Source organism: Trichosurus vulpecula, chromosome 9, assembly GCF_011100635.1.
Source record: "Trichosurus vulpecula isolate mTriVul1 chromosome 9, mTriVul1.pri, whole genome shotgun sequence".
In the NCBI taxonomy this organism is placed as follows: Eukaryota; Metazoa; Chordata; class Mammalia; order Diprotodontia; family Phalangeridae; genus Trichosurus; species Trichosurus vulpecula.
Genome location: NC_050581.1, coordinates 75,540,780 through 75,568,477, shown reverse-complemented (window position 1 = coordinate 75,568,477; position 27,698 = coordinate 75,540,780). Strand labels below are relative to the sequence as shown.

Below are 27,698 nucleotides of genomic sequence, written 5' to 3'. Positions count from 1 at the left end.
GACCATATGGATTTACAAATGAGTTCTATCAAACATTTAAAAATCAACTAATTCCAATATTAAATAAATTATTTGGAATAGGCAAAGAAAGAGTCCTACCAAACTCCTTTCATGAAACAAATATGATGCCAATAACCTAAACCAGGAAGAGTAAAAACAGAAAAAGAAAATTATAGACCAAATTCACTAATGGATATGGATGCAAAAATCCTAAATAAAATACTGACTACTAGGAGACTACAGCAATATATTATAAAGTTCATGTTGTGACCAAGTGAGATTTATACCAGGAATGCAGAAGTAGCTTAACATAAGGAAAATTATTAACATAATTGATTATACTAATAACAACAGTAACAAATCATATTATATCATTAGATACAGAAAAAACTTTTGACAAAATACAACACCTCATTCCTATTTAAAATACATAGCATAGTTACAAATAGATTTTTCCTTAAAATTATAAGAAACATTACCCACCTAAAACCATCAACAAGCATTATTTTTAATGCGGAGAAATGAGAAACCAGGGATGAAACAAAGATACCCACTATCACTAGTATTATTCAATATTGTATTAGAAATGCTAGCAATAGCAATAAGAAAAAGAAATTGAAGGAATCAGAATGGGCATTGAGGTAATAAAATGATCTCTTTTTACGGACAATATAATGACATTTTTGGAAAATTCTAGACATTCAACTAAAACAAAGCTAGTTGAAACAATAATTTTAGCGAAACAGCAGCATATAAAATAAACCCACATCAATCATCACTGTTTCTAAATATATCACCAACAAAACTCTGCTAGAAGAGATAGTAAGAGATACCCCAATTTAAAGTAACCATAGACAGCATAAAATATGTAGAAGTATTTCTGCCAAGACAAATGCAGGAACTACACAAACATAATTACAAATATAGCCAGATTTAAATAATTGGAATAATATTAATTATTCATGAGTAGGTAAAGTCAATATAATAAAAATGACTGTTCCACCTAAACTAATCTATTTATTCAATGCCATCCCAATTAAATTACCAAAAAAATTATTTTGTTGAGCTAGAAAAAATAATGAAATTCATTTGGAAGAACAAAAGGTTAGGAATATCAAAGGAATTAATGAAAAAAAATGTAAAGGAAAGAGGCTTAGCAGTGCTAGATCTTAAACTATAAAGCAGTAATTATCAAAACTATCTGGTAGTGGCTAAGAAATAGAAAGGTGGATCACCGGAACAAAGTAGACATACAATACACAGGAGTAAATGACTGTAGGAATCTTGTGTTTACAAATGTAAAGATATAAGCTTTTTGGATAAGCATTCACTATTTGGTAAAAATTGTTGGGAAAACTGGAGAGCAGTCTGGCAGAAATTGGGTTTAGACCACTATATTACACACTTTACCAAGATAAGGTCAAAATGAATACTTGACCTAGATATAAAGGGAGCTATCATAAGTAAATTAGAAGAACATAAAACATATTACCTATCAGATTTATGGATAGTAGAAGAATTTATGAGTGCATTGTGAGTTGTAAAATGCATAATTTTGATTACATTAAATTAAAAAGGGTTTTGTACAATTAAAACCAACGTAGCCAAGATTAGAAGGAAAGCAGAAAATTGGGGGAAAATTTTTTTATAGATAGTTTCTCAGACAAAGGACTCATCACAAATATATAGAAAACTTTGTCACATATGTAAGAATATGAGTCATTCTCCAATTGATAAATGGCCAAAGAATATAAACAGGCAGTTTTTGGATGAAGAAATCAAAGCTATATATAGTCATATGAAAACATGTTCTAAATCGTTATGGAAATGCAGATTAAAACAACTTCGAAATACCATCTCACACCTATCATATTGGCTAAAATGAAAGAAAGGGAAAATGACATTGGAGGGGATGCGGAAAAATCGGGATACTAATGCACTGTTGGTGGAATAGTGAACTGATTCAACCATTTTGGAGAGCAATCTGGATTATGCCCAAAGAGTTATAAAATTGTATATACCGTTTGACCCAGCAATACTACTATTCGGTTTGTTTCCCAAGGTGATCAAGGAAAAAGGAAAAGAACTTACATGTTCTAAAATATTTACAGCAGCTCTCTTTGTGGTGACAAAGAACTGGAAGTTGAGGGGAAGCCCATCACTTAGGGAATGGCTGAACCAGTTCTGGGATATGATTGTGATGGAATCCTACCATACTATAAGAAATGATGAGCAGGATGGTTATAGAAAAACATGGAAAGATTTGCATGAAATGAGGAACAGTGAAATAAGCAGAACCAAGGGAACATTGTGTATAGTAATAGCAATATTATTTGAAGAATAATTGAATGACTGAGTTATTCTGAGTATTGTAAATACTCAAATCAACTACAAAGGATCTTTGAAAGAAGATGCTATCCACTCTGAGAGAAATAACTGGTAAACAGAAGTATGCATAGTGTGGTTTTGCATGTGTGTGTGAAATGATGGCCTTCTCTAGTGTGGTGTGGGGAGGGAGAGAGACAGTTTGGAACTTAAAATGTAACCCAAAAAGATTACGTTTAAAAAGCCCTACCAACCCCCCCCCCATTTTTATTGCTTTCTTTTTAATTTTACATCATCTGAATTTCCTCTCATTCTTCCCCATTCCACTCCTAGAGAGAGCCGTCCCTTATAACAAAATTTTTAAAAAGAGGAAGAAAGAAAATCTGCAAAACCCAATAATATGTTGAAAAAAAATCTGATAGTATACGCATTGTTCCAAACCTGTGAACCACCTCTACCTCTGCAAAAGAGTTGAGGGAAGTATATACTTAAACTCCTTCTTTGGGGTCAAGTAATTTGTAATTCTTTGTAATTCTGCAACATTCATTTTTTAAAAAAATGATAATTGCTTTCTTTTTAAAAATTTTTACATAGCCTAAGTGTCTATCTGTAAACATCTTTCTTCCCCCTCCTAGAGAACCATAACATATAACAAAGGGTTTTTTTTTGGTTGTTTTTAAAGAAAAAGAGGAATAAAGTGGGGGGCAGGGGGTGAATCAGCATGATCAATCAATACATTGAAAAAAATTCAACACTGTGTGCTATACTTCACATCTCTTGACCTCATTTTTGTAAAGTTTGGTGTTGGGGGGGATACTTTCTTATCTTTAATTTGAGGCCGCACGTGTTCTTTGTAATTTGCAGCATTTTCAGTTGTTCTGTAGTTCTTTCCGTTTACATTACTTTAGTCATTGTGTATATTGTTTTCTTGACTCTGCATCAATTCATATCTTTCCAAATTTCTCCATATTCATCATATTCATTGTTTCCTATAGCGTGGTAAGACACCATTACATTCGTATACCACAATTTGTTTAACCATTCCCCAGTCGATGGGCATCTACTTTGTTTCCATTTCTTTGCTACTCCAAAAGGTACTGCTATAAATATTTTAGTGTATATGGAACCTTTATTTTTGTTAATGACCTTCTTGGGGTTTGTGTTTAGCAGTGGAATCTCTGGGTCAAATCATATGGACAGTTTAGCCATTTTATTTATAAATCCAGATGGCTTTCCAGAATGGTTGTTCTAATTCACAGCTCCACCAACAATGCATTAGCTTCACAAAACCCCTTCAATATTGACTGTTCTTATATTTTGTTATCTTTGCCAATTTGGATGTGAAATAAAACTCAGATGTTTTTATTTGCATTTCTCTTATTAGTGATTTGGAGAATTCTTTTATATGATTGTCAATGTCTGCAATTCTTCTTTTGAGGTCTGTTTGTTCCTATCAGTAGTTTGCTTCTTAAACTTGACTTTGGCTGGATAAGTCAGCTAGCCTTAATGTTTTTTGTGTGGAAGGCACTAATCACTGGGGATACAAAGAAAGACAAAAACATGGGCCCTTGCCCTCAAGGAGCTCATATTCTGATAAGGAAACAATTATGTACAAATAAGATATAGACAGAGTAAATGAGAGTCAGTCTCAGAAGGAAGGCCCTGATTGGAGAGGGATGGGGAAGAGGGAGAATGGGAAAGGCCTCTTAAACGAATGGGATTTGAGCTGTGTCTTGAAGGAAGCTAGGAGGAGGCAGAGGCCAAGAGGGAGGGCACTCCAGGCATGAAGGATAGTCAGTGACTAGGTGCAGAGTTGGGAGATGGAGTGAGGGACAGCAAGAAGTCCAATGTCACTGGATTGTAGAATACAGGGGAAAGGGGTAAGTATAAGAAGACTGGAAAGCAAAGAAGGGCCCAGGTTCTGAACAGCTTTAAAAATCAGAGAGTTTGATCCCTATGTAGTAAATGGGTGCCACTGGAGTTTATTAGTTAGAGCAGGGATGTAGTAAGAATAGCAGTTAAGGAAGATCACTAGCTGTTTAGTGGGGGATGGACTGGAGTCCATCCAGGGAGATGTCTTTGGGACATCCAGTTCAAGATATCCAGTAGGCAGTTGGTGATGTGAGACTTTAGTTGGATAAATAGATCTGAGAATCACCTGCATAGACATCTTTTCTTCCTGCCTGATTGAGTTTGGCTTGGCTTGGCTTTGCATCTTAAGGACAAGGAATCTGTGGAAGAAAGCCAGGAAGGCTGCATTGAGCTTAGAGAATGCGACCCTGATAGCTCCCTGTTGCTATATCCCAAGGCTGATTGTCTCCAAGAACTGAGTCAAGGATCTCCCCCACCCCTTCCCCTCTGTTTCCTTGCTCACCTTCAGGCACTGAGTCTCCCTCAGTCTCCTTACTCAACTCCCTGAGCCTTATTATCTTGTTACAAAAACCTCATGTTATTACTATCTAATTTCTCCAAAATGTACCACTTCTCACCTTCCCTGGAAACCTCTCCACTTCAAGACTTAACCCAACTAGGATTGCATGGTATCTTATAAAGAGACTGTCTAAAAGCTGTGTTTAAAAAACCCTTTCCCCAGAGGGTCAGGGTAGATTTTTCCACATAAATATCTACTGGGCTAGCCAAGTAAAGACCTTTTTGCTTTATCTTTGGTTTCTTGCTTGCTTACCTACCCTGTACTTACAAACTCACTGGGATTGGAGAGTACTGACTCCTTAGGGTCAACTTCAAATTTAATCTTACCACAAATTCTTTGGGTTGAATTAAACTATAATTTAAAAACTCAAGTCCTCTATTCCCCCATCATGAGGAAATTTTTCTAGAATTGTGTGTTTTTGATCAGTAAACTTTCCTTGGTTAAATATGAATTGATATTAATGATTTTAGCAGAATATACAATATATATTATATATATTTAAAATTCTTCCTGTTAATCTGAATTCCAGTCTAAATCTTTGTTGCTTTTTGCTTTGAAACCACTTAGGGTACCTCAAATAGAATGCCCCTCATGTTCCCTGCTAGTCCTTTCTACTACCGTGCAAGGAAATAAGGTAGATTTTTCCAATCATTCCTTGCACATAGTATACACTAAATAAATACTGGTTAATTAAAATTATTTTGGTGACAGACTTGAGGGATCGAACTCACCCTCTACTCCCTTTTTATAGACTGAGAAAAAGGCATAGAGAGGAAGTGTTTTTTACTCCTGAGAATTCTTGAATCCAAGTGATGGATCCGGGATGCAATACCTGTTCTCTCATTGAACCTATTTTTAAAAATTTAACCCTCCACATTTAAAGAAAGTAACCCTTATATACAATTTGCGGGGAGGAGAGGTAGGACAGCCAAGAGAACTGAATGAGTTAGAGCTCCCTGAACCACTTGTCACTGAGGATCTCCGTGTAGGCCACTTAGCATGCTTCTGTTCTTTACAATAGACTTAGATTCATTCTTTTTTTTTAAATTATATATATATATATATTTAATATTTCTTTTCTAAGTTTTGAGTTCCAAATTCTCTCTCTCCCTCCCAAATGTCTCCCATCTACTGAGCAGGCAAGCAGAATGATATCAATTATACATGTGAAATCATGCAAAACATATTTCCGCCTGGGGGTGGGGAGACACTGTCTTGAGCTTCAGGCTTTTTCATGCTGCTATTTTCAGAGCTAGTTCTGGGGGACTGCAAGTTTTCAGTGTATCCAAAGTGGTATGATTTGGGTAGAGGTGTGGTCACCGCTCTTCTGGTGGTCTTTACCCAGGAAGGGCACTGTTCTTGTCTCTGGAACTGTGACCAGGTTGCCTGCTGTCCTGTGGCCCCAAACGCTAGTGCTCCACTGCTGTGTAATTGCCACCAGGGCCCGTGCTTACTTGTGACTGACCACAAGAATGGCTTATGGGCCAGCTGCATCCAGTACCAGCAAAAGGTCCCCTGTAATCTCTTTTTGACCAGTTGTCCAACACCCTTATCAGCTCAGAGCTGAGAACTCCTGAAGCTGCTGCTGCTGCCACTGTTGCAGCTGCCTCCTTGGCCCACCACTGGCACTGCTGTTTCATACTCTGGATTGGCTCCCACCCCAATGTCACAGACTTGTCCTGCTAACCTCCTAAGTTGTCTTAGGCTGAAAAAATGTCTCACTTTGACTTTGGTTGGCCTGCTGCTCCAAAATTTGATTTGAAGAGTTATTTCAAAGTTGTTTGGAGGGGAATGTTGGGAGAGTTCAGTTGGGTTGCTGCCTGTACTCTGCCATCTTGGCTCTGCCCCCACTTCATTCATTCTTAAATATGTCACAGACAAATAAGAGAGTGAATGGGTTAGCTTATATCTATCCTCGCTATTGGGAAAAATAACCCAAAGCAAATGTCCTATAGTTGATAGGTTAGTAATGTCATTTAGAGATTTGCAGATAATACTATTACATTAGCCTAATTTGTTGTGCCACAGGGTTGACCAGAGTGTGTCCAGGTACATTCTGTTCACAAACCAGTTAGCTCAGTTTTGTTCAGTGGTATAAGTTGCTGTTTTTTAAATTCAATTTTTTTTCAATTAAAAATGGTCTGCTTTTTTCTTAGTGTACAAAGTATAGTCCACCTTTACAGAGGGGTGAGGTGGTCCTTGGTTTGCAGGCTCACTCAAGGAAATATTGAACCTTCTGTGGTAGGCACTGGACATTTAAGAGAGCTTAGATGATGGGACAGAGATAGGTAAAGCAGTGATAGGGATTGCTTGAAAGACTAGGAGTTTTGTATGTTACCAAAAGTGTTTTTATCCTCATGCACATGCATGATCTCATGTTTCTTCCCCAGGAGATGGATGCGCCTCATCATTTCCCCCGGGAGATTCCACATAATGAGAAACTCCTCTCCCTGAAGTATGAGGTAAGCATTCCCTTTGGGAATTTCAGATTTCACTACAAAGCCTCCCTTTATTCCCATTCCATAATGGCACACCATGTCTAAGAGTCTCTGCCTTCTTTAACGTATTCCTGCTCAGAATAGCTACCAATCTGGAACAGACTTTGTACACCTGAAGAAAATAATGTGTGTAGCCTTATGAGGAAGTAAAACCTTGTAATGGACTAACTCCAACTCAGTCTATCTGGGTATATGGGTGCAGGCATGGGAACAACCCTGAAAAGATGTTTCCAGGATCACTGGGGACTGGTGGAACATTGCGCCATGTATACTTACGTTTGATGCTAACAAAGCTGGTTCTGACATTCTCACAAAGTTAAACCATCTGTTATCTCTCTATCTGTTTTTTAAAAAAACAACTTTATTTTCCTGGGTCATTTGGAAAGGTGCCAACTTCAGAAAGGTCACATTGGGTCTCCATTGGTCTCTTTCCATTTTACCAGATAATGCCTGGGAATGTTTCCCTCTGCCCCTGAGAAGCCAGCTATTCCTGTTTCCCAAGCCTGTTCCCTGTGGCTGCCCTGGCTTTCTGGGTTTGCCTAATAAACTAGTGATAGTAAGCAAAATGTTTTTTTCTTTACTGTTATCTACAGAGTTTGGATTATGACAATAGTGAAAACCAGTTGTTCCTGGAAGAAGAGAGGAGGATAAACCACACAGTGAGTTTGGGTTCAGAGTTGGGTGGTTCAAGAAGCTGACTGGCAACTATGTAGACTAATGAGCCTGAAATAGAATGCATCCATCGCATAACAGCAGAAAGGGAGCATTCTGGGACATGGAATCTCATCCGTCCTTGAGTTACTTTTTAGATCTTATTTCAGATTGCCTTCACATTGTTTCCTTGTCTGTACAATAGTGGGACTTCCAGCATTCTTCATAGTCGTGTTTGTAAGTTCTGACACTTTTGGCGTTCTCACATATTCTGTTCTCAATAGCACAGTCCTCCACAGGATGGGAAATTTGATCTTCCTGACAAAAACAATGAGCATAGTTCCTTCTCTCTTAAGAACCAAAATAAAAATGAGTGGTCAGTTTGGCTGTGGCATCGTTGCAAACAGAAAAAATCTTCTACAGTAGATTTATCTGTTAAAGTTGGATAACTGAAGAACTACAATAATTTCACAGGTGTGATATTTAATGGGATAAATGTTTATAAGATGACATTCCTATAGGTGCAATAACCCAATCAGGCCCTGCTGTGTTTCATTGTTGAGATAGGTATTTATGACAAGCTGCTTTTCAAATGTGGCTCTGAAAATAATAGTCCAAAGCATACTGTGAATAATCTCTCATTCACAGGATCGGGGTTCAGAGATAAGATTCATTTGGGGGTTATCAGTAGCATTTGCCAAAAAGCAGCTTATATTAGAATTACATTTCTGCAGGGGGTGACTTCCCCATCACTGCCTAATTCTGACAGTTATCTTTCTTCTACACAGGCTTTCCGGACAGTAGAGATTAAACGCTGGGTCATCTGCGCCATGATTGGGATTCTGACTGGCTTAGTCGCCTGCTTCATTGACATCGTAGTGGAGAACTTGGCAGGACTGAAATACCGAGTAGTAAAAGACAGTATCCTTTGGCTCTGGTTGTCCAGTAGTGTGTAGGGGATGCAGGGGATGAGGAAGGCAGAGTGGCCAGAACTTCTCATTTAGGAAGTCCTGGCATAAACTGAATTTGATTGCTTACATAAATATGCAGCAAGTTATAGCTGTGTGCAGGCCTGTATTGATCAGTAAGTCTCTGCCGAGTGCCTGCAGTGTGTCCCCCAGGTGGAAGATGCAGATAGTCTCTGGCCTCAAAGAATTTATAGTCTATTTGGGGATTGTATGTAATCTAGCTAGAGTACAAATCTACCATGATCTTCTAGTATTTTAATGTTTAGGCAGGTGAGAAAACCTGATGGCCACTGTTGGCATCTTCCCTGGCTGCCAGCCCCACGCCTCGACCCTGGCTCAGGAGAGCAGTTCGGGAGTTTTTGATTGACTTGATTAATGAAAAGCCGGGAGTTGGGGGAGGGGAGGGGTTGTCGAATGAGGTGAATCTGTACATGTGCTGTTTATCAGGCAGCGCTGCAGGGAAGTGGATCTTGTCCAGACAGTGACATTGCCAGTTCTCTTAACGAGTCCTCCAGATATTGACAAGTTTACAGAGAAGGGGGGATTGTCTTTCTCCCTGTTACTCTGGGCAACACTGAACTCAGCCTTTGTGATCGTCGGCTCCGTGATTGTTGCCTTTATAGAGGTATGGTTTAAAAAGTACACCGAGCTAGCCTGGGATCTCTGCCCACGCCTACTTTAGGTGAGACTGGGAAGGCTCCAGGGCCAATGGGTAGATAGTAATAAGTTAGCATTAGTGGAGAGGCAGTGTGGTCTAGTGGATAGTGTGCTAGGCACAGGGTGAGGAAGACCTCGGTCTACATCCTTCCTCTGCCACTTGTTAGCTCTGTGATCATTGACAAATTATGGAGATTTATCTGCCGTGGCATCTATAAGCTACAGGCTGCATGGTTGGAAGGGGTTCCCACACTAGAATTGCCCTATTCTGACAAAATCACAGATCCTTCACATAGGAGCTTCTGAGTATTTTCAGAATGTAAAAAGTTCTGCTTAGTGAGGAAACAATACCTTGAACTTCTTTAATATGCTTTCTCCAAGGAATTCCATGTACTTCACATTATTCTGGTGATGTGCCCCTCCCCACCAATGTACGTTGTGTCTGTTTTGTGTTTGTTTATTTGTGTACATGTCTTCTTGGATAGAATGCAAATTCCTTGAGGGTAGGAATGGTTTCATTTTTGTCTTTGTATCCCCACCACATAGTAGGCACTTAATAAGCACTTGTTTATTGATTGTCTTCTAAGCTACAGAGGAACCAACGTTATTATTACCGTTTCACAGATGGGGAAACTGAGAAACCAGGGGGTTAAGTGACTTGCCCCAGGATACATTATTAGTGGCAAGATGAAGACTGGAATCTGTGTTTCATGGCTCCCTTTTAAGTGCTTTTGCCAGTTAATTACATATCCCTATCAGTTAATCTTAGTACTTTGTCAAGTTAAATATTTGTTTACTTACTAACATTTATTAGACCTTTGAGATACCACATGCTGTGCTAGTCAGTGAGGGGTGACGAACATACAAATAACTGCAGAACACCCGGCGACTCCTGCTTATATCCTAGAAAAGCCTAACGGAGCTTTACCTCAAGGAGATTCCATTCTAGTAATTTACTATTCTAATTACCTTCAGTTCCTAGTTCTTATAAAGCCAACATCTTTTTGTCTGTTATTTAGGCAACAGTTTTGATATCTTGAACTAACTGTGGGTTAAAACATTTCACAAATTTTGGTGATCCCACTTTGGGTTCATTCGTGTCAACCAGTTCTTTTGTTGGAAATACTCCATATACAATTTCTTCTTTCCTTGAAGCCTGTTGCTGCTGGCAGTGGAATTCCCCAGATTAAATGCTTCCTCAATGGTGTCAAGATTCCCCATGTGGTTCGACTCAAGGTAAAATGTGCAGGGGTGGTTGGTTTTCCCTATCTTCTAGGATGCAGAGCAGGGGTTTTGGTTGCTTTATTAAAAATAATACCTTTGATGGGGGCAGCTAGGTGGCCCAGTGAGTAGAGCACCAGCCCTGCAGTCAAGAGGACCTGACTTCAAATGTGGCCTCAGACACTCGACACACTTACTAGCTGTGTGATCTTGGGCAAGTCACTTAACCCCAATTGCCTTGCCTTTCCCCCTCCAAAAATTTTTTTTTTAAAAATAATATCTTTGAGTCTGGGCAGCCCATGGGCATGGCTCTAGTCATAGGCCCCTTCTTTAGTCTGTATCTTCCTTATCCTGCGAACCTCTGAAGGGTGAGGCCCTCATTGTTGAGTCTTCCTTGGCTTTTCCCTTCTGCTGTCTGCTGAGGAGGCAGGCACGTGTTCCGTTCTGCTCATTTAAATATGGTCTTTAAAAGGTCGCGTTTCCCCAAAGAACCTGTCAGATTGAGGTGATAGAATTCCCTTTGACTGGGAATCATGGCTTCAGTTGGTCACATTCTGTTATGGCAAATACCACTGCAGACTGTTGAGGCTCAGCAAAAGACTCATTTGGAATGATGGACCTTCAGATCTTTTTAATCTGAATGAAAATGAACCATTTCATTTCTTCTCCTTGCTGTTCCAGTCAACAAAAGAACTGCTACCAGTCCAGCATGTTTTGTAGTAGGATTCTACTTGTTCTATCAGTGTTTAAGAACAATAGTCTTAGGTAGAGGCTGATTGTATTTACCGGATGGCCCTTTGGCATCTGCTGGGATGGGAGGGTGGGGTTTCAATGCAAGATTGTCCCTCTCTTACATGTCCCCTGTTTAGGTTCTATACCTGAGGGGAAAAGAAGGGGAAATATACATGGGATAGCCATGTATATTTGTCGAACATCTTTTTTGTGCCCCATCCTTATATTGAGGAATATGAAAGAATAATTTTTTATTCAAAAAACGTATTGTATACCTACTATGGATTAAACTCATTAGTGTAATGGGGATTAAGACTTGTAGCAAGGCACAGAATTTAAGCTCTCTATTAGAAACTAAATATTAACATGGGAAGTGAAAGAGTGCCATAGATGTCTAGAGTGGACTGAGGGTGCAGGGAAGTTTTCCCAGAAAGGGGGGTCTTGAGCTGGTCTTTGAAAGTAGGTTAGGACTTTAGATGGATGATGAAGAGGATAAAGGGCAAAACAGAGAAGAGAACAGTGAGGACTGAAGCCTGGAGACAAGAATGAGCATGTACAGCGGATAGCCAGGAGAATGGCATGGGCGAAGGAGAGGCTCCTTTTGAGAGGAAAGGGAAGTCAGGTTGGGATCAGACTGTGAAGGCATTTGTAATACAGCTGATGTAGGCAGTGGGGAGCCAATGCAGGGTTTGGAGCAGGGTAGTGATTTATTGAAAGTAATGTTTTTAGGGCAATCATCCTGTAGCAGTGCGCAGTTTAGATTGAATTGAGGACACACTAGAGGCAGAATATTTTCTGCAATGATCCAGATGTATAGTGGGGATAGATCTAGAGCTGGAACAGGGGCCTCAGAGCCCATCTGGTCCATACCCTCCATTCTACAGATGAGTAAAATAAGACCTAGAAAGGTGAAGTGGCTTGTCCAGGGTCACACAGGTAGTAAGTGCCAGGGGTGGGATTTGAACCCAAGTTGTCTGACTCCAGAACCAGCACTTTTTTGATTGAAAATGCTTGGACTGGAGTAGAGCCAGGGAGATTGGAAAAGAAGAGATGAATACAAGATACATTGCGAAAGAAGAATCGGCTGACCCTGGTGACCAGATTTGAGCCAGACAAAATGGAGCATAGTCCCCATCTTCCCAGTGCGGCTAAGTATGGGACTAAGTGCTAAGTGATGTTGTTTAGGCTTTGGGCGCTGTTAAATTTCAGAAGAGGAGGAGATGAGGGTGGGCTAGAGTACTTGGAGAAAAGTTCCTGAAGAAGGTGAGAATGGAGCTCAGACACTGGAGGAAGCCCTTTATCTGAATCTTTTTTTGATCTGTCTCTTCCCACTCATGAGAAGTAAATTACTTTTTTAGTGGTGCTTGACCCATAGGAGGTGTTTATTCAGGGCTGGTTGATTTGGATTGAATTAACTTATTTTTTTTTTCCTGCTTAATGATGTTGTCTTTATGTTCTAGACATTGGTGATTAAAGTGTGTGGTGTGATTTTATCTGTGGTTGGAGGACTGGCTGTTGGAAAGGTAAAGGAATTAGAGAATAAATATGACTGTTGTTCCATTGTTCCATTGTGTCTCTAAGAGCCACTGAAAGGCATTGTGTATCTAAAAACAATTTTTCAAACTCCATTCCTGTCAACTCTGTACTCCTCTTTGTCTTTCAGGAAGGGCCGATGATTCACTCTGGAGCTGTTATAGCAGCTGGTATTTCTCAAGGGAGATCAACCTCTTTGAAGAAGGACTTCAAGGTGAGCAGCTCACCCAATAAACTCTACAATGGAAAATGAGAGAGCAGGAGATTAGGCTACATTCAGTAGGGATCCCACAGACTATTAGAGTTGGTAGGGACCTCAGAAGTATTTCTAATCCTGCATCCCCAGTACAAAGTCAACTAGCTCTGCTTGAAGTCTAATAATAATAGCTTACTGCCCCCATGAAGTAGTGTAATCTATTGTTAGCTCAAAAATTCATACAAATTCTGCCTTATCTACCTATTGATCATAGTTCTCTTCTCTTAAGCCATACTGAATGTCCGCTTATTCTTTATGAGGGAAAACTTTGATCATATGTTGCTCCATCCTATTTCTCCTTTTGGCTAAATATCCCCAGTTCTTTCAACTGTTCTTCGTGCCATTGTTTTCAAATCCCTCTGCACTCTAGTCAGTCTCCTAGTTGATTTCTGGTTTTTCAGTGTTCCCCTTAGGAGTCTATGCTTATATCTTTGTTGATCTCTGAAGAAAACGGTAGTCTCCCTTAAATCTGAATGAAAATATACCATTTTGTGTAGTAACATTGGTTGTCAGAATGTGAAGGGTTAAGAAGTTGACTTGTGTATATTATATAGGAAAATTAGATGTGTAGGTATAGGCATTCAACCTTGTCAGTTTTAATTGAGCAGTATTTTATCTTCTAACTTGACTACGCTGCCATAGCAGCGACTTTGTTAGTGATATAGAATCTTAGATTGCCAGGCCCAGAAAGTGCCACGGGGTGCTCAACAAAGCGGTACTTGTCTCGCTATCTCCTGGCTGCTTTTCCTCCATCTTCAGCCTTGCTCATGCGTCCTCTAGCCTAAGAAAACCTTCTCTTGATCCCCTCAAGCTATAATCTAATCTGTCTCTTCCCCCTCACTGCCAAGTTTCTAAAAAGATCAGCTTGTGCGTATTGACCCCACTTCCTCTTCACCCCTTTGTACCTCAGCCCTGTGCAGTACAGCTTCTGTCCTGAGCCTTCTACAAAAATGGCTCTCTTAGAGGTTGCCAGTGAATAATAATTATATAATTATGACTAATCTAATTGTTAAATCTAGTGACCTTTTCTCAGTCATCATCTTCCTTAACCTTTCAGGGGCATTTTTTTTTTAACTATAGACTGTCTCCTCCTTGATGTTTTCCTTTTCCTTCTGTGACACTTTAACCTCTGTAGAACTTCTCTCTCTTGGTTCTCCAACTACTTGGTTTATTTCTTTGTAGTGTTAACAGGATTTTACTGAGCCAGCCTCTAACCTGAGAACGCTGAAACAGCAGGCCAGAGACAAAGTACCAGCAATCAGGTAGCCTTTAATTAGTTTCATTATGAGGAACAGATTACAAATTGAGAATTCTCCTGATCAGAATTCCACCTTGCTGAAGGGAAGACAGAGATTATATACATAAATCACAAGTGGGAGGGAGGGGGAAGGTGGATTACAAACAGTGTTTTCCAGGGCCAGAGTGGTTTCCCACAACCAGTCTACAAATTCCATTGTACTAAGGTACAGGTGTCCTGAAGTTCTGTTGGAACAGCGTTGTTCAAGTCTTTGGAGGTTGTTACTTGATGGGTCACAGGACCAGAGTTCTGTGATGGGAACAGGTTTTACAGTCTTTGATTCACTTCACTCAAGGTACACAGGCAGTGATGCCAGTGATGGTGGGAGTTGTCAAAGTCTGATCATTTTTAGTTGTGTTGTGAGCTCTCTCACAAGTTAGAAAAGGCAATTATGAAAATCAAATGTCACATAGGTTAATATGAAAATCATAATTCCATATTCCCTTCGTTTGGCCAAGAAGGTCAGAATGACCCTTGAAGGTCAATGAGGAACGTTCATTTGAAACATGATTTTGATTTTATGTAAGAATAAGTAAGTTACAAGTTGTACATCAGAGGAAGGTGAGAGAGAAACATGCTTTAGAATGTTTTGACCCCTATCCCATAAATCTTCCATTGCTGGTTTAGAGCACTAAGGTCTTCCTCTATTCGAGAGGGTTGGTTGACATAGAAACAACATTCCTCCCCCAATGACGGAGCAAGATCCCCCCCAACCCCTGCCCCCAGCCTTTAGTGTGTCCAGCACCTGACAGTTTTGTAATACCATGAGGGCAAGTGAATCAACCTGCATTTGGAGACTGGTGACAAGCTTCCCTGTGTGCTCCAGGCCCATGGTTAGTTCTGCTGAGAGGTTTCCGACAGACTGATACAATATGCCAAAGGTGTCTATGGTACCTGTCACGGATCCGATGGATGCCAACAGGGCCACAATGGGCAGGAAAGCAAGCCTTTGCTGCCAATGGAGGAACAGCTTTAACCAGAGAGGAACTTCCGTGTAGTGGTTCCCTAGGAATAGGAACAAATTGGGCATAGTATAGATGCCTTTACAGTAGTGTTCTTCCCTCACATTCTGATATTCCCTTCCTCACCTTCATCCTGCCCCTAAGTGTACGTGACCCCTAAGGTTCTATCTCCAACTTTTTTTTCCCCTTTCTGCTCCCCTCCTTGGTAGCCTTCTTTCCTCCCTGGGCTGTTTTATTACTTTTATGTGGATGACTATCAAATATAAACCTCTAGCTCCAGCCTCCTAATTCTGAACTCTGTTCCAGCATTTCAGTTTGCCTGCTGCATAGTGCCACCTGAAACTCATCATATTCAAAACTGAACTCTTCCCCTCAATCTTATTTCTTTATTTCTCATTCTATATCTCTAGTTCATCATCTTTTTTCCCACAGGCAGAAGGCATGTTTCGTTAGCAGTTTTTTGAAGCCAAGAATGGTCACTATGTTGAACAGAATCCTAAAGTTTTTCAGGGTTTTTTCCTTTATGTTATTGTGGTCTTCATGTAAGTTTTTTTTTTCCTGGTTCTGCTCATTTCACTCTGTATCAGTTAATACATATCTTTCATAAGTTTTTAAAATTCTTCATATCTGTCATTTCTTACAGCATAATGTTACTATATTCACATACCACATTATTTCCTTATTTGTGGGAACTCACTTCATTTCCACTTCTTTGCTAAAACAAAAGATTCTATTATAAATGTTTTTGTACTTGTGGGTCTTTTCCCTTTGTCTTTGACCGTGTGTGTGTGTGTGTGTGTGTGTGTGTGTGTGTGTGTATTTTTTTAGCTGTTAGACTTTTATCAAAGATGTTTGATGCAAAGAATTTTTTTCCCTGGTTAATGTCTTCCCTTAGAATTCTAAGTGCATGAACATTCCTTGTGCAGTAGCTTTTCAACTTTTATATGATGGAAATCATCTATTTTCTCTTCTGTGATCGTCTTTGGCCCTTGTTTAGTATTTCCCCTAGAAGTGGTCAATGAGTGTCTGTTATCCAAGATACATAAATATCTAACAGAAATATAAAAGGCCAAAAACTGTTCCTTGGTAAATAATTAGTCAAAGAATATAAGCAGTTCTCAGAAGAATTGCAAACTGTTAACAATCGTATGAAAGAATGTCCTAAACCACTAATAAGAGACATAGAAGTCAAAATAACTCTGAGATTCTGGCCTACCCACAAAATTTGCAGAGATCATAAAAGGTAGAAATAGCAGATGTGGGGGAGCAGTTGTGCTAAGTCAGGCATGTGAATGCATTGTTGGTAGAGTTGTGAATTGGTCTGAACATTTTGGAAAATAGTTTGGAATTAAGCTAAGAAAGTGGCTAAAATATCTGTAACCTTGACCCAGAGATCCCACTGCTAGGCATATATTCTAAGATAATAATAAAAAAAGAAAGGTCTCGTTTGCATCGATGTATTATTGTTGAGTCATTTCAGACTCTTTGTGACCCCATTTGAGGTTTTCTTGACAAAGATACTGGAGTGGTTTGCCATTTCCTTCTTTAGCTCATTTTATAGATGAGGAAACTGAGGCAAACAGGGTTAAGTGGCTTGCCCAGGGCCACACAGCTACTACTTGTCTGAGGCCAGATTTGACTTCAGGAAGATGAGTCTTCCTGACTTTAGATCTGACACACTGTCTACTGCGCCACCTAACTGCCCAAAATACTTATCGCTACATTTTTTATAGTATCAAAGACATGGAAACAAAATAATTGTCCCTTAGGGAATGGCTAAACAAAGTGTGGTATGTGAACTTAATAGCATAGTATTGTACTGCTAAAGGACAACAAATGTGGTAAATATAGAGAAGTGTGAAAGACTTTTAGGAAATGATAGAAAGTAAAGCAGAACCAGGAAAACAATATATACGATGACCATGACGATGGAAATTGAAAGAGCAACAACAAAACAATTGAAACTGAAAACTGTGAAATTACAATGATAATGTTTGACCACAAAGAAGAAAAATAAAAGGGTACCTCTCACCTTCTTTGCAGATGTGGGGGGCTATGCGGGTGGAGCACAGTATACGTCAGACTTTTAAATTATTTCTTATAAGGGATGACTTTCAGGAATATGTTGAGAAATGTAGATGAATTTTTAAAAAGATATCAAAAAAATTATTAAAAGAATTCTAACTCTAGTCGTTGTTGTTTAAGGTGTCCGTCGTTCCTCCTCCCCCTACCTCCCCTTTCTGTGAAGTTGATTCTTTATGTTTAGCTTATGTATCCATTTGGAGTTTATGATGGTGTATGGTATAAGCTGTTGGTGTAAATCTAATTTTTGCCAAATTGCTTTCCAGTCTTCCCAAAAGGTTTTATTGAAAACAGAGCCCTTAACCCTATAAAATACGTTGTCTTTGGTTTATCAAACACTCTGTTGCTGTTCCTTCTGAGTCTTATAATCTACTCTCTTCCATTGATCAGCTTTTCTGGGTTTGTTTTTTTTAAGCCAGTTTTGATGATTACTGCTTTGTAGTATAGTGTGGGATCTGGAATGCCGGGCAGGCCCCCTCATGCCTTCTCTTTTTCATTATTTCCCTTGAGATTCTTCACCTTTTGTCCTCCTGGCTGACTTTTATTATTTTGTCCACTTCTATATTACTGTGTCACTAAATCTGTAAGTTAATTAGGTGGTATTATCATTTGTGTTATATTTATTTTATTTAAAAACTGTAATACTTAAGTACATTTATATTATTATTTATAGTTGAAAGAATAATGACTTTTTTCAGTCACAGGTACTCATGAAGTTAATTTTCTAAATTGTAGAGTGGTTGCATCTGCATGAGCAGAGAGATTACCTGTACCAATACAAGTAATAATATATGTGTGTGTGTGTATATATGTGTAAGTATATAGTGCTTAAAAGTCTGTAAAATGTCATATATATTAAAATAAAATCTTAGCTTCTTGAAGTATTAATGGTTATTAAGAGAGAAGCAAAGCAGTTAGGGGTAGTGATCTAATTTTGACTTATGCCACTTAGAAATGGGAAAGTTACCACCCAGCCCAGAATTACTTTGTAGAAGGCCCACCCTCCTTTAAGGAAGCCCAGGTATAGAGTACTGCAGGATCAGTGCTGAGAGAGAAGGGACATAGATGAGTGTTTATTTCGGGCGCTCGAGAAACTTACTAGGTCAAGTAGCATGTAGGAATCCTTGGCTACCTTGTCCTTACCTGAGAGGGCACTTTAAGAAAACCTGAGGAGACAATCTGTAACTTTTTTCCTATCATTTCCTATCATTTCAGATATTTGAATACTTCCGAAGAGACACAGAGAAGCGAGACTTTGTTTCAGCTGGAGCGGCGGCTGGTGTCTCAGCTGCTTTTGGAGCCCCTGTAGGTAAGATTGCCTGTCCTTTGTTTACATCTGGGTAGTCCCCATCACATCCTAGCTATTTCACGCATTGTGGGCAGTTCAAGTGGTCTTATGTCAGTGACCCCAGAAATCTTTTCTTGATGAAGTAGGTTGTAGTTTGAAAACCTGTTCCTATGTACCACCCTTACCTAGATGGTAGAAGTCAAGAATATTTTTGAAATAGTGCCATGCATATTTGGGTTCCCTTCCTTCACCTCTATTTCTTTAACGAGAAATCAGAAAATTTACAAAAAACTAGATGCCATCATTTATTGTGTCTATATCTTGTTTATCCCTAATTGTTTGCATGTTTCCTCCAGTAGAATGTGAGCTCTTTGAGAACAAGGACCATTTTTTTTACCTTTTTTTGGATTCCCAGCACTTATCATAGTGTCTGCTACATAATAGACACTTGATAAATGCTTTTTGACTTGACTTCATGTCAAGTTACCCAGAGCCCTCAATGAGGGAAGACTGGACAGACTGATGGGCCTTTCCCCAATCAGTCAGTCTTTGCCCATTTCGCTATCTTCAGTATTATTTGGGTATCATTCTATAGCACTCTCCCTGTACTCCTTGAGTCTTAGCCAGATGATTGCAGTAGATCTTAGACTTCCCTTGTAATTTGCCATCTTAACTATAGCCACCTCTTTCGGGGTCTGCCCAGGGAATTAGGAGACTTTTGTTCTTGCAGGGGGCGTCCTGTTCAGCTTGGAAGAAGGTGCTTCCTTCTGGAATCAGTTCCTGACATGGAGAATTGTAAGTGAGCTAAGTTTTGTGGAAGCACAGACTTCTTTTTCATTGCCAACAAGACAAGTACACCTTTGTAGAGTGCCTTGAGAAGTGTTTCTTGGTGCTTCCTCTTTCTGAAGAACCTTTTGTCTTTAGCACTTTCTGTTGGTTAACGTATGGGCACTTCAACTCCTGCTTTGGTTCCATAAACTCACATGCTTTGTTATGAAGCATTAATCCTCTACCACAGATTTCTGGGAGAAACATATGAGAATGTGCTTGGCATGTTGTCATTTGGTGGAATTACCCTGAGTTTGTCTAATATACATACAGGGCTCCACTACTGTGTACAGCTATCCCTTCCACACCATGGGAGTTAGGAGTGCAGTGCCTCCTCAATCTGGAAAATCTGTGTAAAATTTTTGGCCCTCCCAAAGTGCCAGAGAAGAAGTCTGAATTATTATAGTATTAAGAGATAAAATGTTGATATTATACAACACTACACATATATTTTATGCACTTCTGAGTTTCTAAATTTTTTCTGTATTGTCTGCTGGCCTTCACGTGTCTTCTACAGCTTCCATAAAATTCCCCCAAAATTGCAATTTAATTTCTTATGCCAACCCACAATGTATCAAAACTGCAATGGTAAAGTTGTGATGTGGAAGGGATAACTGTAATTTGACTCTTAAGATATTTTAGAGTTGTCTCTTTTCTCATCGGGCCTTAATGTTACTTGCTTTCTAGTCAATTGTTACAACCAATATATATTTCTTCTTCTCATTATCTTGACTATTTCATGCCTCTCCTACAAGAACCACAGTTAACTTCAGGGTCCTTCAGCAGCCCACCTTGCACCCTTTTCTCCCCCTTGCCCAACCCATCTTTCTTCTTCTCTCTAGGACTCAGCATACCCTTCATCTAGTCTTCACATGTTTGTTTCTGAGCCCCCTCTCAAGCCACACCCCATGCCTAGAGCCAGTACCTTCATGCTCAACTCACCAAGACCCCTCTCCTTTAGATAGCTTCTGAAACACCAGCTCAAAGAAACCTCCCCTGACTGGAAGAGAAGCATCAAAATTCCTTATGACCTCACCCTCTTTAAACTGGCAACTCCTGGGACTTGCTTTCTTCCTGATCTTACCCATTTAGCTCTTTAATTAGAAATACTTTGTTCTGTCTGTTAGACACAAGAGAGTAGCCTGCTTTGTTTAAAGTATTGTTTCCTAGCAACATGCCTGTTTTTCTATTTATCCCACAGTTCTTTGCCTCCATGATTTCCACATTCACCCTGAATTTTGTTCTAAGTATTTACCATGGAAACATATGGGATCTCTCTAGCCCTGGTCTCATCAATTTTGGAAGATTTGACACTGAGGTAACCATTAATATGTAAAACCTTCCATCACACATCCTCTCTCCTTACTTCCTTGGGAGCCTGGATAGCAGGAGCCACCAATTTTGAGATTCTGGATCTTTCTTTTTACTCTAACTCTGGAGGAAGAGCGTTATTCTGTGTGACAGCCAGTGTCTTAGTGGGATTCAGTTGTTACCCACCAGTGCAGCCAAAAGAGCACTATGAACAGAGGTCAGGACACCTGGGTATTTGTCACAGTTCTCCCACTGACTTAAGTTGTGGCCATGGAAAAGTCCAGTTGCTTGTCTGCACCTCAGTTTTTTCAAATGTTAGAATGAAGAGTTGGATTCTTCTCACTGTAGATTCCTAGCATTCTGTCTGGGATTGTGCTGACCAAATATAATATGTTTAATGTCTGCAACAGTTCAGGAATTTAGATATCATAGCTGTGTGTTTCACCAAAGATGCTGGCCAATGCACCTCGCTGGCTCTGAAAACTAGGGAGATAATTATGCTTTCCATCTTTGTTTCAATAGGTGAGGGAGAGAGAACATTTGCAGATCATTACTCAAGGTTTAAGCCAGTAGATCTTAAAATTAAACCACTTTTTCTTCCTTTCTCTGTGCAGAAAATGGTATACACAATACATGAGATCCCCATCTTCATTGCCATGGGTGTGGTAGGTAAGGAGAATTTCTGTTGAATTCATTAGAAATCTTGCTTGCCTCACCCCCTCCCTAGCCTGTCTTTTTTTTTTTTTTCATTTTTCCAAAGGCCATCCCACTTTTGTTAAATATTTATGGAAAGAGCCTTTCTAAACATGGCTTTTGAAATGTCAGGAGCCCCAGCTAATTCTCTGGAGAATCTCTCTGTATCTTTTGGCTTGAATAGGAATGTGCTGAGGGCTGGAAGGTTGCCAAGATCTGAGACACAGGTTAGCTTTGTGAAGCAGCTCTTAAGGATCCTCCATAAAAACCCTGGAATGAACCAGTTGGTTCTTCAGCGATGCACTTAAACATACCATGGCTGCTGTCACTTACTTTTCTTGAGATCTGTTTCAGAAGAGCTGCTGCTAATCTAAGGATTTAAATTGTTACATATTCATCTTTGTGGCAGGAGAATTTATATTTCTAGGTTACTGGGCCTGTTTTTATATTTGAATTTTCCTTGATGAAGAAAAATAAAAATTCAGAGGAACAAATGTAGATTGTTGTTATTGTTTTTAATACAGAACTCTTCTGCATGTTAAGAGGGAAGATGGTCTTATCCTCACCTAAATTTAACATATGCTAAGAATTATCTTCCATTTATTTAAAGGACTTTGAAGATTAAACAAATCTATGTCTCATGTAGAGAAGCCATTTATTTGCCTCATTCCATTTAGTCCCTTCTACTAAGCTTTCTGGGAAATGGTTCCTTTACTGGGGAAATGTGAAGCAGTCAGCCCTCCCAAATTGTCAGTAGCATAGGAAATTCAGATTTCAAAGCTGACTTTTCTTCCTATTTGTCTCATTCTGGCTATAGGTGGTATTCTTGGAGCAGTATTCAATGCCTTGAATTACTGGCTGACAATGTTTCGCATCAGGTAAGAGGTCCCATTGGCATTGTGTTCATACAGAGAATGACACAGAGAAGCGAATTTCAGGATTTTTCATGTGATCATGGGTTTTGAACTATATATCTTAGACTGGAACAATACAGAGCAATTAGGGAGCTGGAAGAGGGATTATAGGCCATGGGAAATGGAATGACACCTAGGCAGTGTTTCTCTTTTATATTTACCTGAATCCAACCTATGAGGGGAAACTGGGGCTTACAGTCTTCTTTTGTCTCAGTGTGTTTAAGATGCTGTTGATGCTTTCCCCTCCTGGACTTGTTAAATACAGCACTACTTGGATAAGAAGATAAGTAGTTTCCCACCAGTTTCAGAGAGGGTATCTCCTTATTGATATTTTGGCAGCATTAATTAAGACAAGCAGTATAGCACAGAGACTTTCACAGTTGGCACACAAATTAATCTGTAGCTTTGAGAAAAGGATGGTATAGTTACTGCTTAATGCTGTATTGTCACCAGTTTCTCCAAGTGACAAGAGTGCTGGTGGGGATTGCTACGATGTGTATATATTTGAGCTTTGCTGGAGAGTTCCTGTAGTCAACACCCTAGCATATTCATTAATTTAGAGAAGAAGGGATACATATAATTCCAAAATAATCCACATTTGGCTTTTAGATATTGTTAGATACTCATTTTACATTCGTACACCTTCTGCTTATGAAGATCTAGCTTGGTCGATATCGTGGATGGGGAGGGCAGGCAGGCAGGCCAAAGAACGGCTGATTTGACCATACTCCATAAAGTTGGTGCCCTCCTAGGGACCCTTCTCTGAGTAATGATTTCTTACTTGTAATACATTGTGTGATTCTTGTCATTGATATAGAAAGGCTCACCTTGAGCTGTTCTGGTTCCACAGGTACATACACCGCCCTTGCCTCCAGGTGATTGAAGCCATGCTTGTGGCTGCAGTCACTGCCACGGTTGCATTTGTATTGATTTACTCATCTCGGGATTGCCAGCCACTTCAAGGGAATTCCATGTCTTACCCGCTTCAGGTAAGAGGCTGGAGCCATGGGCTAGAGGGATCCATCATGGCACTGGTGGGATCCTCCCAGTAGTCAGGACCTATAGTAGAGCCTGTATCAGGATAGACATTCCCAGGGACTTCCCTATCCCTTCTTACATGTTCTTATTTTCCATCTTATATGAGGTAAGTAATCATTTGTCCAGCAGAAAGGCATTCCTCTAAGGCAGTTTACTTCTTAGGATTGGGCTGGTTTTGCTTTGGATAAGAAATCACTTCATTAACTAGGCAGGTTAGAAAGAATTAGAGTAGTGCTATTCTCTTTGAGTTTCTAAAATGACTTTGTAAGTAGTAAAATAAATGTTTAAAGGTCCTAGAAATATGCTTAGCTGTGCCCTGGCATAAGTGTGCCCAGCAGCAGGCTAACTCTGCCATACTTGGTCAGGTTGCCTTTACCCTGTTGAATTCTTTGAAAGTAGCATCAGATAATATTAATTCAGAGAGATACGCCTTATAGTTATGAGCTATTAGAAAATCTTTTTCTCCCAGACTCATCTAGACTCAAGGACGTAGTTTCATGAAACTGAATAAGGTAAGGGATCAGGTTTTACTCGGCCCTCCAAAAAGTATTAATGATATTCATGTGAGCCTCATTCTGTTTTCCTGGGTGAAGGCCTTGTTTCTTCACTGGTCTTCAAAGTAGTAAAACCTGACCACATTGTATTGGTTTGTGCTGAGGAAACTCTTGGTCCACCTTTGCTGGAGAAGACACCAAGCCTGTGTTTACTCAGGATATTCTAACAGACATCTCGTTTTCCTTTCTGTCCTTCAATTCCACAGCTGTTCTGTGCAGATGGAGAATATAATTCGATGGCTGCTGCCTTCTTCAACACCCCAGAGAAGAGTGTTGTCAGCCTTTTTCATGACCCTCCAGGTCTGTTACTTTGACCAACATGGCATCAAGCTAGAATCAGAATTTGGCCTGCACTTGTTCCCATGGTGGGAACTGAATTGGAGAATAGGGGAGAGTGTTGGGCTACATATGAACTGTTTTTAAATTTTCTTATTGCTTGGCACTGGCCCTTCAGATAGTGAATAGAGCTTAGTAGAAGTAGAAGGGGGAAAGGAAAGACTGCTCCCATGGCCCTCAAACCCAGAGTCTTCACAGGTCACTGAGTTATTGTCCTAAGGTATAGTGATGATAGATCCAGTACTGTAACTCACAGTGAACACAGCTGTCCCCTGAAGATGAAAATATTCAAATTATTCAGCTTTATAAGTTAGGGTTTTTTGTCCACCAGATGGGGAATTAAAAACCGTGGGAAGGTAATGGTGTGCAAGGAGATGGAGTTGGGCAAGAGCACGGAGGAAGAACTGTAGGCTTGTATTTTTGTGTTTGTTGAAAGAGTGATGGGCTTGGTCAGTTTAATAGACTCTGTCTTCCTTCCTTCCTGGAGAATGATCTGCTCTGGGAGGCTCTTGGCTCTTTCCATCATTTACTAGGATTTCATTTTCCTGAATGACTTTACCTTCTGCGAATTGTTTCTGGAATTTTAATTTTGGTCAGAATACTAAGCAAATTCCCCAAGTCAAAGTAATGTTTGAAATTGTGACCATAAGACTTTGTCTTGTTTTCTCTGACAACCAAGCATTTAATGAAAAATCAGGATGTGTAGACATGAGGCAGAAGGAGAGAAGATGGCAGGGCAGTTACCACTGATTTACTCCGTGACTTTGTGTATAATGAGCCATAGGTTCTAGAGCTGGAAGGGCCCTTGGAGACCATCTAGTCTGTCTGCCATATATGAAAGAGGAGAAAACTCTAGCCCAGGCAAGGAAAAATAAGTTAGCTACAAAGCCAGCCGTAAGACACCAAGTTCAGCCTTTCCCCTACACTACATGGCTTCTAGTTACTTACTTTTGCTGCTTTTTTTCCCTTGTAAAATGGAGTTGTTCTGTGTAAATAGTATATATTTACAAATATAAAATATATACGTATTCCGATATATTAGTTCAGAAATCAAGTTGGGTGGCTAGTAGTTAAACTGTCCTCAGCCCAGCCTCTGTTTCAGTCTGAGAGGTGTCCTTGGTGAGGTCTTCTCATTTCTATGCCCAAGTTCCTGTGCCTGTGATTTACTCAGCTCCACATCTCTTTCAGTTCTGCACAAGTGACAAATGCCATCAGAATTCAGTGGATCTTGAAATCTTTTGCTTGCCCAATTTCAGCTTCACTTGTAGGACCCATCTGCAGCCCTCTCTTGTTCTCATTAAGATCCCAGGAAGCAAGCCTGAATGCCATACGAGGTTTCTCATATGTTTTTGACTCTGACATGGGATACCCACATTCCCCTAGAAGCTCTGGGGAAAGCACTTCTGTTGTTGCCAGCAGCCAGGATGTGATTCCAGATGTCTGGAATGATTTTTAAAACTTGTTTTTTTACCTGAGCCTTGGCACGTTCCTGTTTGGGCTTTCTGTACCAACTTCCTAAGCTCTAGATCACCAGTGTAGAAGGAATAGAGAAAAGTAGCCTTAGTGAGGTTCCCTTTCTGCAACTTTGAGTCATGCTGTTTTTTAGTCTTTTGAGCAGGGGCTGAGGCTGCCTCTTGCTACTTCTTGTAATTGCTTGTTAACATGGCATCAGGATTTGGTTGAGATTGTGATGTGGTAGATGAAATAAGGTAACAGTGTCAAGAAAGGAGGGGACTGAGGCTTGGGTAGCTGAGTTTGATTTCCTCCAGTGCTGACTTCTTGCTTCAAAAATTCCTTCTCTTGTTTTCTGCCTCAGTTTTTCCATCTCTAAAATAGGAAGAAGGAATTGTCTTAACATCCTTTCTCCTCTTGAGAATGAGTGAAAACCCTAGAAAAAGCCCTAGGGCATGCCATGAAAGGGGGTGAAGTAACTAGCAGAATGTGGTTAACAATCAAGCCTTTTTCATCAGCCTTGATCAGGATGCTCAGAATAGGATTTAAGATAAGCTATGAAGTAGTAGGTTTTTGGTGTTCGTTGTACTGTTTAACCTTTCATGGTCAGCAATGTTGATGCAAAATTTTCACCGCTTCTTTTTTGGGAACAGCGTGGTATTTTATATTTTTGTTTTGTTGGAAATAGAAGAGACATGGAACCTCAGGAGAGGCATAGAATACATGCCCCTGACATCTCTGCATCTCCTGCCCTCCCTAGGTTCCTACAACCCCATGACCCTGGGACTATTCACTCTGGTCTATTTCCTGCTGGCGTGTTGGACCTATGGGCTCACCGTGTCTGCTGGAGTCTTCATTCCATCCCTCCTCATTGGTGCTGCCTGGGGAAGACTCTTTGGCATATCCCTGTCCTACCTTACCAGTGCTGCAGTGAGTATCCTTTTTGTCCTGCCAACTGACAGGATCTGGAGGGATCAACTTTAAGATGAATCAAACACAAGAGGGAAGGTAGGGGTAAATAGATACATTTTGAAATGTCTTCTTATGCTACCCAAAGAGAGAGAGTGGAATCTCAGTTAAGCTCTTGGTATATAGCTTAGAGTAACATCTTTTTTTTTTAATTAATTGGTATGTTTTATTATCTCTCACCAGTAACTTCCCAACAAACATCCAACCACTTCTCAACCCCGCAAAGTATGATCTCCCCAAATTGTTGATTGATTTAATAAAAATATGGGATGTGTTCCTTAACTTTGACAACGTGGCACTAAAATTGACCTTTGTATTTGACTAGCATTTTGCTGCCTCTCCATGTTGACTTCATTTTTATTGTTATAATGATTATAAGAGAGGCATTATGGCATAATGGGTAGAAGGCAGGCTTTAAATTCCAAAGAACCTGGGTTCAAATTTTGCCTCTGACATACTGGCTATATAACTATTAGGGGCAAATTACTTCATCCCTCAGGGCCCCTAAAGCAATTCTCAAATACAGATATGTTGCAGATTTACATCAGTAGAGGGAGTCTACACCAGGAGTCCCCCCACACTGAAGGATTCACAGATCTGGACTTCCTCTACTCACCTTATGCTTTCAACCCTCACCCAAAAAAGTCATGTATATATCATTATTTTGTCTCTGCTTTAGATCAGTTAGCGTCTAAGTACCTT

At 39.9% G+C, this 27,698-nt stretch overlaps 1 protein-coding gene across 2 annotated transcripts in view; it reads left to right on the top strand.

Annotated features, from left to right (window-relative positions):
• CLCN7 (chloride voltage-gated channel 7) overlaps positions 1-27,698 on the top strand; it is a 60,833-nt gene that overhangs the window by 23,417 nt on the left and 9,718 nt on the right. The window contains exons 3-17 of one of the 2 annotated variants that reach the window (XM_036739063.1): positions 7,147-7,218; positions 7,848-7,913; positions 8,694-8,826; positions 9,389-9,498; positions 10,686-10,766; positions 12,944-13,006; positions 13,147-13,230; positions 18,829-18,922; positions 19,632-19,696; positions 20,931-21,047; positions 21,655-21,709; positions 22,551-22,611; positions 23,498-23,636; positions 24,446-24,539; positions 26,788-26,957. In XM_036739063.1, coding sequence (XP_036594958.1) covers positions 7,147-7,218; positions 7,848-7,913; positions 8,694-8,826; positions 9,389-9,498; positions 10,686-10,766; positions 12,944-13,006; positions 13,147-13,230; positions 18,829-18,922; positions 19,632-19,696; positions 20,931-21,047; positions 21,655-21,709; positions 22,551-22,611; positions 23,498-23,636; positions 24,446-24,539; positions 26,788-26,957 — 1,404 coding nt within the window. The remainder of the gene's footprint in view (positions 1-7,146; positions 7,219-7,847; positions 7,914-8,693; positions 8,827-9,388; positions 9,499-10,685; positions 10,767-12,943; positions 13,007-13,146; positions 13,231-18,828; positions 18,923-19,631; positions 19,697-20,930; positions 21,048-21,654; positions 21,710-22,550; positions 22,612-23,497; positions 23,637-24,445; positions 24,540-26,787; positions 26,958-27,698) is intronic. The other variant, XM_036739064.1, reaches the window with a different exon arrangement.